General features: G+C 37.0%; 1 protein-coding gene across 1 annotated transcript; it reads left to right on the top strand.

Annotated features, from left to right (window-relative positions):
* The first annotated feature begins 403 nt into the window (after positions 1-403).
* Positions 404-13,017, top strand: LOC113689162 (protein FAR1-RELATED SEQUENCE 5-like). Its single transcript, XM_027206985.2, has 5 exons — positions 404-1,660; positions 11,519-11,910; positions 11,988-12,543; positions 12,647-12,727; positions 12,832-13,017. The coding sequence occupies exons 1-5, from the start codon at positions 404-406 to the stop codon at positions 13,015-13,017; spliced, it is 2,472 nt and encodes an 823-aa protein (XP_027062786.2).
* Positions 13,018-17,019: the final 4,002 nt, after the last annotated feature.

The raw sequence follows: 17,019 nt of genomic DNA, 5'->3' as shown, positions 1-17,019 counted from the left end.
ATGTCTCATATTTAATCATATATTCCATGTTAGTGAATACTTAATTTATCTCTTTTGGTTCTGAATATGGATTTTCAAGCATGAGATAGTAGCCACTATAATTTATCAAATATAGGACTGGAGAAAATTCATTAAACAGTTTTTTGACATTAGATACATAGTTCGGAAATTTTAGCGCATCTAATGCTTCAATGGTTCAATATGGTTCTTAAAGATCATTTAATTACTTGAATTGGACCATGAACCAAACATGGTGGATAATATCTTATTTAATATAAAATAAGATTAATTATTTATTAGTGTTAGCCTATTAAATTTTGATGATATGTAAATTGTTCTTGCACTTTTAAATATTAACAAAAAAATAAATTGTTATATATATTAGGCTCTAAACTCAAGTTATATGGGAAGCAAACCTTCACCTTGCCGTCAATTACACTTCGAAGAATTCAAAGAGCAAAAGAAGGACTTTGACATTGTTAATGAAGGCAACATACATGATATTGAGGAGACGAGTGGGCTCAACTCTGTTAAGGACTTGAATAAAATCCACTCATCTATCCCTAATAAAACTATTCCACACATAGGCATGGAGTTTGAAACTGAAGATCAGGCTTGGCAATACTATTTGGCATATGGCAAACTAGTTAGATTTGTTGTTAGAAAAAGTAAAAGCCACAATGACAAGTATGGCAAATTGATTGCTAGGACATTTTGTTGCAGCGCTGAAGGAAAACGGGGAAAAGATAAACGAGATGGTAGCGTGAAAGTCCCTCGCCCAGAAACAAGGTGTGGTTGTTTGGCACGAATGAAAGTTAATAGTCGCCAAACTGGCAAGTTCCGTGTGATTGAATTTGTGGTAGAGCATAATCATTACCTTTCACGTCCAAATAAAACTCATCTATATAGAAGCCACAGGAGTATTACTTCTAACTTAGCTGTTGACATTGAAATGGCACATAATGTCGGAATAGCACTAAAAGTAGCTCATGAGCTTATGGCTAGGAAAGCTGGTGGACGAGAGAATGTAGGTTTTATTCCTGAAGATTATAAAAATTATTTGCGTTCTAAGAGAACAAGAGATGTGAAGATAGGGGATACAGGAGGGGTTCTTGAATATTTACAAAAAATGCAATTTGAGGACCCTAATTTTTTTTATGCGATACAAGTTGATGAAGATGATCTGATAACTAACATATTCTGGTCTGATGGAAAGATGAAAGCAAATTATGCAAATTTTGGAGATGTTATCTACTTTGACACAACTTACAGGAAAAATAAAGAAGGCCGACCAATTGCATTATTTGTGGGTGTAAACCATCATAAGCAAACTACTATTTTTGGTGCTGCTTTGTTATATGACGAAACTTCAATGACTTTTGAGTGGTTATTTGATACTTTTACTAGAGCTATGTCTGGGAAAAAGCCTATGACAATTCTCACAGACCAAGATGCAGCAATGGCTAAGGCATTAGCTTCTAAATGGTCTGACACACATCATCGCCTTTGTATTTGGCACATCTATCAGAATGCTGCCATTCATTTGAGTAGTGCTTTTACTGAATTCAAAAGTTTTGCTCATGATTTTAGTACATGCATATATGATTTCGAGGAAGAAGAAGATTTTGTTGCAGAATGGAACAGAATGTTAGAAAAATATGATCTTGTTTATCTCAATTCATATCTTTTGATGATTACAAAACAATTGGATGTTTCTAACACCTTTTGTAGAGATCCCTTTCAGAAATAAACCAAACAGGTTTGTGGATTTAAAGCAGAAAAAGAAGATCAAAAAGGAATGAAGTCTGCTGAGGATGTTGTCGGACGCACAAAAGGAGAGTATCGGACGTCCGACATTCTTTGAGTATCTTCGGACGAGTAAAGAACTCTGACTCGGACGTCCGAAGAAGACAAGCCAGGAGTTACTCGATTACTGATCAAGTTCGGACGCTCAACACCTGTGTATCGGACGTCCGACAAACGTTGCTGCTCTTCGGACGCAACACTCTGGACGCATCGGCCGTCCGAAGGAATTGAAGAAGAAAGTCCAAATATTCATCCTACCCTCGGACGCATAAAAACCAAGCATCGGACGTCCGATAGCACCAACGGCTAGTTGACTCTTCAGCTGCTTTTCACCCGTTGACAGCATTAATTGAGGAACTATCTGGTCTCCTATAAAAGGAACAAAGTCAACCACCTCAAGGCAACTTTGTACATCAAGCCTACATCAGATTGTGAGTGATTCGTGTGCTAGAATACTCAAAAGGAACATTTGTACTCCTTGCTTGTGCAATCTTCATGCAGTTTTTTCAAGTGTGACATAGCTTCTTCAATAGTGTAGCATAGTGAGGGTTTGCGAGTGCTTGTAAAACTTCCTTGCTTGACCAAGTGTGGTTTGGGGCAAGAAGGAAGTGATCCCTTCCTTGTACACAAAAGATTGGTTGCAAGTCTATTCAACTTGAAGTAACTTGGTATATAAAAGTAGTGTTCAAACCTCAGTTGTGTTTGAAGCTTGGTTTGTTTCTCTATTCTCATTTACTGCTTTTCTACATAAACTGTTCTTCTCTCCATCTCACGAATACCTGTGCTCTTGTGTTATATTGTTCATTGGGAGGTATTTGAGAAAAGAAAGGCTGTCTGTGAAAAAAGTTAGAATATATCTTAGCAGGTTTTTGAAAGCCTAATTCACCCCCCTCTTAGGTTGTCTTCGATCCTTACAATTGGTATCAGAGCTTGGTCTCCTAGAGATTAAGCTCAAGCGGCTTGGAGTAAGATGACAACCAGTAATGTTATGTTTGTTGAGGGGCAATCTGTTACTAGGCCTCCCATGTTTACTGGTTCCAATTATGTTAGCTGAAAAGAAAGAATGATTATCTTCTTGCAATCCATTGATATTGAGCTGTGGTTTATTGTAAATGAAGGACCGCATGATGCTAACTTTCTTGATGCAGAAACAGGTTTGTTGCGACAAAAAACGAGAGCTGAGATGAATGCACAAGACAGAACCAATCTCACATTGAATGCCAAAGCGATGAATGTTCTTTACAGTGCCTTAGACTCAAATGAGTCAATTAGAGTAAAAGGGTGTAAATCTGCCAAAGAAATGTGGGATAAGCTAAAAGAAATTCATGAGGGCAGTGACAACGTAAGAGAACAGAAAAAGTCCATTCTGGTCACCAAGTATGAATCTTTTAAGATGGAGCCTCACGAGAACATCGACAAAATGTATTGTAGATTTAATGATCTGATCAAGGATTTAGAGGTGCTTGAGAAGGAGTACTCTCTAGGTGAAAAGAACAGAAAAATTCTGAATGCTCTATCAAAGGATTGGGAAAGCAAAGTGACTGCCATAGAGGAAGCCAAGGATCTAAATTCCTTATCCATTGAATCTCTGATTAACTCTCTAACCTCTTACGAACTGAAACTTAAATCTAAGTTGCAGGAAGAAGAAGACACAAAAGGAAGGAAGAGTATTGCTCTGAAAGCTTCACAAGATGAAGATGAAACAGCCTCATTGGATGAAAATGACTTGGAAGGTGATGACAGTGATATTGCACTCATCACAAGAGGCTTCAAAAGATTTCTCAATAAGAGAAAATTCAGGAAAGGCGGTTCCAGCAATTCCTTCCAGAATCAGACTAATGACTTCAGGAATAGAGGGAAACTAGAGTTCAACAAGAAGCAGAACGATAAATGTTTTGAATGTGGCCAACCTGGACATTATGCAAATAAGTGTCCAACGAAGAAAAAGAAGGAAAACAAGATTGAACGAAAACCAAAGTTCAACAACTTCCAGATTACCTGGAATGATTGCAACTCAGAAGGCGAAGTTGAAGAAGAAAAGGAATCTGCTCAAGTAGCTTTCATGGCTATTGGAGATGAAGAGGTAACACAATGCAATTCTCAAACCAATAGTGATAGTGAATCTGATGATGATGTTAATTCTTTTCTAGAAAAAATGCATAAAATCTTGAAAGAATCTTATGTTAAAAATAAAGAACTGAAGCAAAAAATCAGCTTTCTAATACAAGACAATGCAAACCTTTTTCGACAAAACAAATGTCTTATGCATGAAAATGATAACCTGAAAAGGATTGAAACTGATGTGCTTGCTGAACTTTACAAAAAGAAAAATTACTGTGACTCACTCAAAAGTGAGCAATGCAGCTTAAGAAAAAGGATGGATGATTTATGCAAATTGTTACATCATGTGAAACAGAATCATTTTCAAAAGAATGACACTGTACCTTATGTTAATACTCATCGAATAAGACTAAACCAAAATACAAATGAATTTGCTATCCACAGAAGAAGGCAAGTCAGATTCATTAAACCTGTTCATTTGATTGATTCAATGTCAGTATGCAACTTTTGTTGTCAATCTGGTCACATGTATAGCAACTGTCATGTTAAGAAAAATATGATGAATGGCATGAGATGCATGTGGATAGTCAAACATAAGACTAACTCTCAAGGACCCAACATGTAAAGGGTACCAAGTGTTATCTTGTGGGTTTGTGTGTAGGTGAACCAGGAGTACATTGCTAAAGAATCAAAATGGTTCATTGATAGTGGATGTTCAAGACATATGACTGGTGATGCATCACAATTTATCAAACTCAAGCAAAAAGCAAGTGGAAAGGTAACATTTGGAGATGATAACAAAGCCAAGACTGTTGGTATTGGCGATGTTGGTAAGAATGATCAAACTCTTATCCACAATGTTCTTCTTGTTGACAATTTGAGCTATAATCTGTTAAGTGTTAGCCAATTATGTGATAGGAATCTGTTTGTATTGTTCAAAAAGCTTGAATGTCTCATATTTGACTCAAAGTTCAACATTGTTTTCAAAGGAAAAAGAGTTAATGATGTCTATGTAGTGTTTCTTGAAAAAATTGATTCTTCACATCTCAAATGTCTCAAAGTAGCAAATGAGGACCCATGGTTGTGGCATAGAAGGTTGTGTCACTTCAATATGGATTTGCTGAAAGAAATTTCTAAAAAGGAACTTGTTAGAGGTCTTCCAAAAATTAAATTTGAAAAAGACAGAATCTGTGATGCCTGCCAATTTGGAAAACAAGTCAAGGTTTCTTTTAAACCTAAGAAATGTGTTTCTACTTCAAAATCACTTGAATTTCTGCACCTTGATTTGTTTGGTCCTACACAGACTGCAAGCCTTGGTGGTAAGAGATATTATTTTGTGATTGTTGATGACTACTCTCGATACACTTGGGTAATATTCCTTACTCATAAAGATGATGCCTTTAAGAATTTTACCTCATTATTTGCCAAAATACAATATCTGCTTGGCTTGAAAATTGTCAGGATTAGAAGTGATAATGAGACAGAATTCAAGTTCTGTGGTTTTCCAGAATTTTGTGATCATAATGGTATTACTCATGAATTCTCTATTGCTAGAGTCCCTCAACAAAATGGAGTTGTAGAAAGAAAAAATAGAACTCTCCAAGAGGCTGCTAGAACCATGCTTAGTGAATGCAATTTACCAAAATATTTTTGGACTGAAACCATAAACACAGCCTGTTATACCATGAATAGAGTTCTTCTAAGACCAATTTTGAACAAAACTTCCTATGAGCTCATGTATGACAAAAAGCCTGTTGTTAGCTACTTCAAAGTATTTGGGTGTAAATGTTTCATTTTGAATATCAAGGAACATCTTGGAAAGTTTGACAAGAAATCTGACGAAGGAATTTTCTTGGATTATTGTGAAAACAAAAGAGGTTTCAGAGTTTATAATCGCAGAACATTGATTATAGAGGAGGCTATACACATTACTTTTGATGAATCTAATGGTGACATTTCTATGAGTTGTGGTGAAGATGATGACACAGGTGTTCAAGAAGGACTAAAGAAGCTAGCAATCAATGACCATGTCTCTGCCTCCCCAGAAACTGATTCAAAGGATAATGATGCTCAGATCAGTCCAGCTGAAGAAGTGAATAATAGAGATACCACTACTCCTAATGATCTTCCAAGAGCATAGAAATTTGCTCATAATCATTCCAGGGAGCTTATAATTGGTGATCCTTCTGAAAAGGTCAGGACTCGTTCCTCTAGACACCTGGTAGATAATCTTGCTTTTATATCACATATTGAACCTAAAAATGTTGTTGATGCTTTGAATGATGAGCACTGGATTTTAGCTATGGAAGAAGAGTTAATCCAATTTGAAAGAAACAAAGTTTGGACTCTGGTTGCCAGACCACAAGGTCATCCTATCATTGGCACTAAATGGGTTTTTAGAAACAAATTGAATGATAAATGGGAGATTGTTAGAAATAAGGCTAGACTGGTGGCTAAGGGATACACTCAAGAAGAGGGAATAGACTTTGATGAGTCTTTTGCACCAGTAGCCAGACTGGAATCCATAAGAATGTTTTTAGCATTTGCATGTTTCAAGAATTTTAAACTATTTCAAATGGATGTTAAGAGTGCTTTCTTAAATGGATTTATAGATCAAGAAGTCTATGTTGACCAACCTCCTGGTTTTGAAAATGAATCTTATCCAGATCACGTGTTTAAACTCTCAAAAGTTTTATATGGATTAAAGCAAGCTCCTAGAGCATGGTATGAACGTCTGAGTGAATTTTTGATTGAAAATGGGTTTAAAAGAGGCATTGTAGACACTACACTTTTTACAAAACAAAGCTCACAAGATCTTTTGATTGTGCAAATATATGTGGATGATATCATATTTGGTGCTACTAATGAAAAACTGTGCAAGGACTTTTCCATCATCATGCAAAAAGAATTTGAAATGAGCATGATGGGAGAACTAAATTTCTTCCTTGGACTCCAAGTGATTCAAACCCAAGATGGAACATTTATAAATCAAACAAAATACACCAAGGAGTTGCTGAAAAGATTCGGAATGGAGGATTCAAAGCCTGTTGGGACACCTATGTGCATATCTACCAAACTAGACAAAGATGAAGAAGGTACAAAAATTGAGGAGAAGAAATACAGAGGTATGATTGGAAGTTTACTTTATTTAACTGCTAGTAGGCCTGACATCATGTTTGCTGTGTGTTTATGTGCTCTATTTCAATCCTGTCCAAAGGAATCACACTTGAATGCAGTAAAAAAAATCTTGAGATATCTTAAAGGAACCTTAAATTTTGGCTTGTGGTATCCAAAATGTCATGAACTTCCTTTGTGTGGATTCTCTGATGCTGACTTTGGTGGTTGTAAAATAGATAGAAAAAGTACTACTGGTATATGCAACTTTCTTGGAAATTGCTTGGTCTCGTGGTTTAGTAAAAAATAAAATGCTATCTCACTGTCCACTACTGAAGCTGAATATGTTGCTGCTGGTGCTTGCTGTGCTCAATTGTTATGGATGAAAAACACATTGAATGACTTCGGTTTAGTATATGAATGTGTGCCCATGTACTGTGACAACACTAGTGCAATTAATCTAACAAAAAATCCCATTCAACACTCTAGGACTTAGCACATTGATATAAAGCATCATTTCATTCGCGATCTTGTCTCAAAGGGGATAATCCGTGTTGAGTTTGTTTGTTCTAAAGAACAGATCGCTGATATCCTCACAAAAGCTCTTCCGCTAGATCAATTTGTGTCTTTAAGGACTAAATTGGGTGTTTCAGAAAAAATGTTCTGAGTCTTATTTCTGGTCAATCCTTATCGGACGTCCGATGAATTGGAACGGACGTCCGACAGTGTTCTTCATCCAAGGTCCAGAAAATCCATGGCTCGGACGGTTGTGTCGGACGCATCACTTCGTTCGGACGTCCGACACTCAAAAATGTGTCCTATAAGGCAGTTACCCACTCTTCTCAACTCATTTTCCTCCATAAGTCTCGGACGCGACTCTTCAGTTTCTCTAAAATTTGAAATTCAAATTCCTCTCTCCTCAAACCAAGTTTCGAGAAATTGACTCAACCAACTCTATTACACCTCTCTTGCTCATTAACCACTCATAAAAGGCACTCCTAACACCCAACTACCCCAAAATTCCCAATTTACATACGAAACCCTAACCTCATATAACCCTCTCCCTGCGGTATCATAGTGCACTCTTGTTGGCTCTCACTGTTTTTTCCTTCTATACACAACATTCTGCATTAAAAAACATATCCACATTGCATCATGGTGAGAATGAGGGGAGGATCTGCCAGTGCCGGACGGCCTTTTAAGATGAGGGATGAAGACATTGAAATTGTTGATCCACCTCCTGTGGCACCAAAAAGGAAGAAAGTGACTCGTAGTGGCAAAGTGAAGGAGACTGCCCAAAGAAAATTAGTTACTCCAACTCCTGAATCATCTGATGAACAAATGGAAGAGCAGATCTCTGAAAGGAACATTGCTGGTGGAAATGAGGAACCAGAGCAGGCTACCCAAGGTGATGAAACTGTCACAAGGTCCTCTAGTAAAAGAAAAAGGACTGCAAAGGGGAAGAGAACTCCCCAATCCAAGAAAAAGCAATCTGCTGATCCCTCTGCTGATCAGCAGAATGAAGAAAACATTACTGAGAGTCAGCCAACACCTGAACCCTCCATCAAGAAGTCTCCAAGGACAAGGACTGAGGCTCAGAATGTTGGTGCATCTGTCACTCAAACCTCTAAAGGGACACGTTCTGGGAAGAATCCAGTATCTCAGCCTGCGCCTGAACCCATTCCTCTACCAAAGTTCATCGATGATGAAGCCAGAGACAGATTTGAATTAGTCTCTCAAAAAGAGTTCATCACCCAAAGGCTCATCATTCCTTTTGAATTTCGTAAGCTTGATCTTGAACCTGTCATCAAACTCTTTGAATTCCAGAAATGGACTCATCTTTTGACCATTCCTAATGTTTTCTATCCTGATATGCTGTATCAATTTTTTGCTAATCTTAGAAAGGGTACATCACACACTGAACTCATCTCTAGGGTCAACTCTGTAGACATCATGTTAACTCCTGACATTGTGAATTCTATTCTGAAAACTAGTATTGAACAAGGTTTTAAGGGAAAAATTGCAAATTTCTTTTCATATGAGGAATTCCCTTCTGCCTATCAACATTTTTATAATGCAAAACTCATGACTTATTTTCAAACCAAATCCAACACTTCTGCTGAGGCTAGATTGGATGATCTCAGTCCTCAGAATCTGATCATCTTCACCATCATTTCGAATCTGTTGGTGCCAACTGATGGCCACAGAACAGATGCAAACAAAATGGAACTATATCTTTTCTACTGTTTTGTTGAAAAAATCCGCATTGACTTTGGATTTGTAATGTGCAAATTTCTGCTCAAAATCAGCACTGATAGTCGTAGGAAGCTTTCCTATAGAAGATTTCTGACCCCCATTTTTGCTTATTTTGACATACCCTTTTCTGGCAAATATCCAAAAGACAGTGCTTCTTCAGTTTTCTCCAAAGCTTATTTTGAAAGAAAGAACCTAAAATTTTTTGATGGTCACTGGTGCTACAAGGAGACTGTGGCCGAGTCTAGAAGAAAAAATTTGCATGAAACCCCTGCCACTCCTAGAACTCCCCATGATCAGTCAGGGTATGTTTCTCATTTCACCATTCATCCCAGAAAATCTGCTAGTAAGTCCTTCTCTTCCAACTCTGAGGTCATCTCCTTGCTTGAAAACCTCAAACAGCATGTTATGCTTCTTGAAGATGGTCTCATGATGACAATGACCTCTGCCCAACAACCTCCTTCCTTGAAAAAGAAATCTTCTTGTGCCTCCTATACCTGAGACAAATGAGACTGCTCATCAGAAAGAACCAAGATCTGAGCCCACAAGGCCAACTCCTGGTAATGAGACCACACCAGCTTTCAGTTCTCAGCCCAAGGATAAAGGCAAGGCTCCAGTAACTGAGGAAGTATTTGAAGATGATGATGAAGAAACTGAGGAAGAAGAGGACCCTGAACAGTATCGTCTGACCAGAAGGAGGCCTGGATCATCTAAGATCACCATCTAGGTACTACTAAGTCACTGCACCTAAACCTAGGACTACAGTTCATCTTTTGCATTGCACTTTTGTACTAAGCGTTGAACACCTGGTCTGTACAACTGGATATTTTCTCCTATTTATGAATGTTTTAACTAAGTGTTTGTTATGAATGCTTTGAATGGATGGTATGATTGGTTATATGAATGAATGTTTCTGTTTAATGCATTTTCTACTATCTATCTGTTCAATGAATGAATGGTTCAATCTTGTGATGACAAAAAGGGGGAGAATTGGAATTGGATTTGGTTTAACACTGATAGTATAGAGTATCTAGTTAGGGGGAGACAGTCTCAGGGGGAGTTGAGCTGGATCAGCACTGATGATGTGGATTGCGGTTCTTCTTATATACTACTCATGCACTTCGATAGGGGGAGCTGTTATATTTTGTGATCATGCACTTCGTTAGGGGGAGTTGTTATATTTTGTGCTATATCCAATTGTTTTGTCATCACCAAAAAGGGGGAGATTGTTTATCTCAATTCATATCTTTTGATGATTACAAAACAATTGGATGTTTCTAACACCTTTTGTAGAGATCCCTTTCAGAAATAAACCAAACATGTTTGTGGATTTAAAGCAGAAAAAAAAGATAAAAAAGGAATGAAGTCTGCTGAGGATGTTGTCGGACGCACAAAAGGAGAGTATCGGACGTCCGACATTCTTTGAGTATCTTCGGACGAGTAAAGAACTCAGACTCGGACGTCCGAAGAAGACAAGCCAGGAGTTACTCGATTACTGATCAAGTTCGGACGCTCAACACCTGTGTATCGGACGTCCGACAAACGTTGCTGCTCTTTGGACGCAACACTCTGGACGCATCGGCCGTCCGAAGGAATTGAAGAAGAAAGTCCAAGTATTCATCCTACCCTCGGACGCATAAAAACCAAGCATCGAACGTCCGACACCACCAACGGCTAGTTGACTCTTCAGCTGCCTTTCACCCGTTGACAGCATTAATTGAGGAACTATCTGGTCTCCTATAAAAGGAACAAAGTCAACCACCTCAAGGCAACTTTGTACATCAAGCCTACATCAGATTGTGAGTGATTCGTGTGCTAGAATACTCAAAAGGAACATTTGTACTCCTTGCTTGTGCAATCTTCGTGCAGTTTTTTCAAGTGTGACATAGTTTCTTCAATAGTGTAGCATAGTGAGGGTTTGCGAGTGCTTGTAAAACTTCCTTGCTTGACCAAGTGTGGTTTGGGGCAAGAAGGAAGTGATCCCTTCCTTGTACACAAAAGATTGGTTGCAAGTCTATTCAACTTGAAGTAACTTGGTATATAAAAGTAGTGTTCAAACCTCAGTTGTGTTTGAAGCTTGGTTTGTTTCTCTATTCTCATTTACTACTTTTCTACATAAACTGTTCTTCTCTCCATCTCACGAATACCTGTGCTCTTGTGTTATATTGTTCATTGGGAGGTATTTGAGAAAAGAAAGGCTATCTGTGAAAAAAGTTAGAATATATCTTAGCAGGTTTTTGAAAGCCTAATTCACCCCCCTCTTAGGTTGTCTTCGATCCTTACAGATCTTCAAAATAATGACTGGTTGAAACGATTATTCGGAATAAAGGAGAAGTGGGCATTAGTATATGGGCGCCAATATTTTTGTGCAGACATGACTACAACTCAAAGAAGTGAGAGTATGAACAGTGTTCTCAAAAGGTATGTGAATTATAAACACAATTTTCTTGAGTCTTTTAATCATTTTCAGAGGCTACTTGAAGATCGCCGTTATGAAGAGTTAAAAGCTGATTTTAGGGCAAATATAAGCTTTTTAGCATTACAGTATCCTTGTGAGCTCTTGAAACATGCAGCGAATATGTACACGCCTAAAGCTTTCAAGTGCTTTCAAACTGAATGGTGCAAGTCTTTAGATGCTAAATTTCATGATTGTGGTGAAGTTGAATCTGTGAGAAAGTATGAGATTACCCTTTTTAAAAAAGTTACTATCATACTGTTTTTCATGACTTGTTAAATGACAAGTTTGATTGCAGTTGTAGAAATTTTCAATTTACTGGAATTTTTTGTTCTCATATTTTGAAAGTTTTTATGATGAGAAATATTGTCAAGATTCCAAGTGAATACATATTAAAGAGATGGACACGCAAAGGAAAAACTGGATTTTTTGGAGATGAAGATTCTACTGTTGACACCAACAATTTAGATCCTAAATTGGTCTCAAGCATGCGGTATAGAGAATTGTGCAGGATATATGTTCAATTAGCTACACGAGCAGCGGAAACAGAGGAAACATACAAAATTGCAAAAGATAGTCTTCTTAAGATGCTTGAAGAGGTGGATGCAAAATTACAGGGTGAAGTAGCCTCTCAAAAATCAAATGAAACTACTAATCGCATGAGCCAATCCGGGAAAGCAGTTGGTGAAGGAAGTGGTAATAAAATCAAAGGGATCAAAGCTAAGGCAAAAACTACTTCTGGTAAAAGGTTGAGAAGTAGTTTAGAAAAGGTTTCAAATAAGAGAAAATCAACAAATAAAAGTCGAGGTGGAGCAAAAGTTACAACCTCAGGACCACCATTATCATCAACACAGGTATAATTCTTTACCTAAAGTTTCCAATCTATTATCTATATATTATGCATTGATTATATTGATGTTGTTGTAAATTTATTTTTTCCCTAATTTTTATTGGTAGGCTGATTCAAGTCAATCAATGAATGTTGAAAATTTTAAAAAGGATGCACAACATTCAATCAGTATGACTAGGTTACTGGAGGTATTTTGGCTTCTTAGCCAAAGAATTTTTCATAGTTTATGGCCATATTTACTAACATTTATCTAATGCAATATTCTATTTATCATTATTCATTTTGGTTATAGGAACAACAAGCACGTAGCGTTGAAAGTTTAGTAAAGAACAACTTAGGGGAACATAACAATGTGATTAGCTTTGCAAGTGTAAGTGATGGCCGTGTTACTGAAACAACCGTTGTTGGTGTTAGATGCAATAACTACAGTGGCAGTCAAATTCCACGTCAAGGTGGCAACAATGTTCAGGATCTTTAAAGAGATAACTTTTCATTTCAAGTTGGAACTTCAAGAACCATTATTCTAGTTATCTATTTTTTATAGTTATGGGAAAAGGTTACAAGAATTTACTTTATTCTATACGAGTGGTGCAAAACGCAAAAGCATAGCAGATCACAAATGTTTAATAATATTTCCGGCTTGACACTAATTTGATTTCCACTTTCTTCATCTGATCTCCCAGATTTACTGATAGCTTGAGCAACGCTATTAGGTGGGCATGAGGATGTTATGACATCAATCAAATGACCCAAGTGCTTCTCATAGAAGATGTCGATGATAGACTCTCTCTGCAACATCATAAAAAATGCTCAAACAGGATAAACAATTCAAAGACAATGCAATCAATTCATAGCACCTTCTACTTCCCCCGGTTTATCAGTGATCACAAAAATCACTGTATGTGAAAAGGAAATATATAATTCCATAAAACCAAAAATAAAAAAAAATAAAAAAAATGGCTAAGCATATAATCTTCTAGGCATTGACATCTGAAACAACAATCATCGTGAACCAAATTGCAGCACATATATTTGTTTACCACCGCAATCCGTATGCCTTATAAAATGTGTGTATGTAGGTAGGGTGGTGTTTTTTTTCTCTGGGAAAGGGGGGGTGGTAAGAAAAGAAAACAGCTATTACATCTTAAAATAGCAGAGGTCTCCATGATGTTTAAAGGTTTTCAATTTTTATCTGTCACATGGTTTTTCATTCAATTAGCAACTTTGTCAACCAAGCCAATGAAATATGTTAGTTTTTAACCATATTTCCCCAAGAGATGGATTATAAATTAAATGAACACTGTATCAATGAAGACATAATCCTACTTAAAAAACAAAAAGAGGAATCAATTTACCAGAATAAAAAATAGATTGCAAAAGGTACAAGAAACACTTTTTCTATCTGAAAATGTTAAAACACAATTTGTTTTCCTTCAAAGAAAGCGAGAAGAACAATTTGTTTTCCTTCACCAATTTTTTAGATTATTCTTTCCGTTAGGCCCAGCTGCAAATTTTGCTTTGTACTTCCAAGGATTTGATTGTCTCTCTATATGTCTCAAATTTTGCTATGTCTTTCCGTTAGGCTAGTGGTTTGCTTTGGAGGAATTCACGGTGAATGGTTACAATTTGACAGGGCTGTTGCTTGGTGCTTGAGCCAAACAGGCATTTATTTTTATGTGCCACGTCAGCCACAAGAATAAGTGGAACTACGTAGTTTTGTGTTGGACAGGAAATTGGATACAGAAATTTGGACAGAGGATCCCGTCTGTACAAGTAATGCCTCCATTTCTTCAATGCAAAAACTGCCGTGGCTAATTTCAAATCACGAGTCGGATAATTCTACTTACAGGGCTTCAATTTTTGAGAGGCATATGCGGTAATCTTTTTATCCTGCATTAATAGACACCCTAATCCTTCCTTTGAAGCATTCGTATATACCGTGAAATTGTCTTTACCATTCGGTAGTGCTAACACTGGGGCAGTAGTTAAGCGCTTCTTCAATTCCTAAAAATTAGCTTTACATTTGTTATTCCAAACAAACCTAACTTGCTTCTAGATTGAATTGATCAAAGGTCTAGCAATCTTTAAATGATCTTTAATAAACTAATGGCAATATCCTGCCAGACACAGAAAACTATGGATCTAAGTGGGGTTCTCTGGCCGTTTCCAATTAACAACGACTTCAACTTTAACCAAATCTATAGTAATTACTTCATTTGAGATGATATGCCCCAAAAACGATACTTTCTTCAAGCAGAATTCACACTTACTAAATTTGGCATACAACTGGTACTCTCTTAAAATTTGTAACACTATCCTTAGTGCTATTCATGATCTTCTAGGGCTTTTGGAGAATACCTGTGATGACCCCACCTCTCTTTAGGGCGCACCTTAAGGTATCAGCGATCCATCTGCCCAACTCTCGCCAGGACTCATTAGCAAATATCAAATTATCAAACTTACATGTCTAAACTCACCACAATATACACTAAATACAACTAATACATAAAGTTGTCTGCCGAAGAACTTAAAGTACAAAATATAGTTTAAGCTCACAAATAACATTCAAAATAATATAGTACTCTAATCACTTAGTCTAACTAAAACAAAAGCTAAGTGCTAATCTCCGAATCACGAACCAATCCTGCTAAGGAACACAAAAAGAAAGGCATGAACTTGCGCCCAGTGAGGTCTAAGAAAGACATGCAATCTAAGAAAACAATTATTTCATATTTTCAAGTCAGCGGGAAACATAAACAAGAAGTAACATGTCGCGCCCCATTTTTGGAAAAAGGAAAAAAAGTTGTTTGAAATCATGATGCATAGTATGCATGAAATATGTAAAGTGTGTGAATGTGAGAAATAAAGGGAAAGGCCATGGGACTTTTAAATGCGACGATTTGGCCAAAACGATAATCTAAAAAGGTTTTTAAACAGAAAAGTAGGAGTCGCCACTTAGTATCGAGTTGGGGTGTACAAAGTCACCCAAAATAGTTTTTGAAAACATGAAAGTAAAAAAAAACCTTTTTAAATAACTCTTAGTCTACGAAAACCAAAGAGACGAATTCGGGGGTCACGGTTGATAAAAGGGAAGGCAAAGACGAAGTCTAAAGCACCCTTTTACTCCAACCTAAGCTAGTTGTGTGATTTAGTGACAATTTTTCTAATTTTTACCCAAAAGATGTATTATATTTTGGATGTGTCTAACATGAATGCAAACCTAAATCTAATGAGTGGTTCGAATGGGACAAAATGTCTCTTTTGAGGCTCAATTGGTCCTAATCACATGAATTGTGATAGCCAATAGTGAACCCTCAAAGAGGTCACGAATAAATGCAAATGAATGCTTGAGTAATAATGAGAAAAATGAGAGTGTACGAAAAATGTCTTTGAGTATAAAACTAGTGCCAGGTGCAAGTGTGCAAATGGGTGTGTAAAGTGCAAGGGTGCCAATGAGTGTCTAAAAGTGCGCGTGTACAAATGAGGGAGTGCAAAGTAAAGTGAGAGTGTGTGAAATGATAATGGGTAAAGTGGTAATGTGTATAAAGTGAGAGAGTGTGTGAAGTGATAGTGGGTGGAAAAATGATAGAGTGGATTAGAACGCATGAGTCTAAAGGAATGCAAGCATATCGGGTACAGGGAGACCCTAAATTGTGACTTTTGATTTGCCTTTTGGTTAGAAAGAAACAAGCGTGCTAAGGCTATGTGTAGCCATACTCATATGTTTCCCTTACCAGAAGGGTGACTCCCTAACCTAATCAAGCAGATGACCCTAATAACTAGAATGAAATGCAAAATTCTAAAAATCGTGTTTCAAATGTGGGAAAGGGAGTGAAGGGTCATGCAACAATTTAAAACTAAAAAGGAAAAATGAATGAAGATGTAGTGAAGGAATGCAAGTATGTACTAGCAAGGGACGGTCTTATTGGATCTAGCATTGGACTAGCCCTTCACTAATGCTCTCACAAGCATTGGATTTGTGAGCTCGAGGGGAAGACCATGACTAGCATTGGACTAGCTACGGTAACGTGCATTCCATCCGGATAATCAAATATAATACTAAAAAGCAAATAGACATGCAAAACACATAGTTTCACATAGCACGTAGCACATAAGCATGCATATCTATATGCAAAAGTCTAGGGAAAGCAATTAAACACATAGGCATATAGGCACACGCAAATACATAGCACATAAGCCCTATTTATTGCACTTGGGGAACCCTACTACAATCTAAGGGGGAAAAGAATAAATAAATAAAATAATAACCTAGCTATTACAACTTTGGCATTAAATTGCCTTTCAAATGATCAAAATTGAACTAAAATAAATATACCAAACTAAAGCCAATAAAGCAAACAAATAAATAAATGAAATAAATAAAAAAAACATTCAAGAGGCATACAATCAAACAGTAAAGTCACATAGGGCACGTAGAGTCAAATAAAGTAAGAAATAAGGGATAAGGTGTACCTCCCTT

This window comes from Coffea arabica, chromosome 5c (genome assembly GCF_036785885.1).
Source record: "Coffea arabica cultivar ET-39 chromosome 5c, Coffea Arabica ET-39 HiFi, whole genome shotgun sequence".
Lineage (NCBI taxonomy): Eukaryota > Viridiplantae > Streptophyta > Magnoliopsida > Gentianales > Rubiaceae > Coffea > Coffea arabica.
Note: the sequence above shows the minus strand (reverse complement) of the source record. Positions and strands in the feature narration are given on the sequence as shown.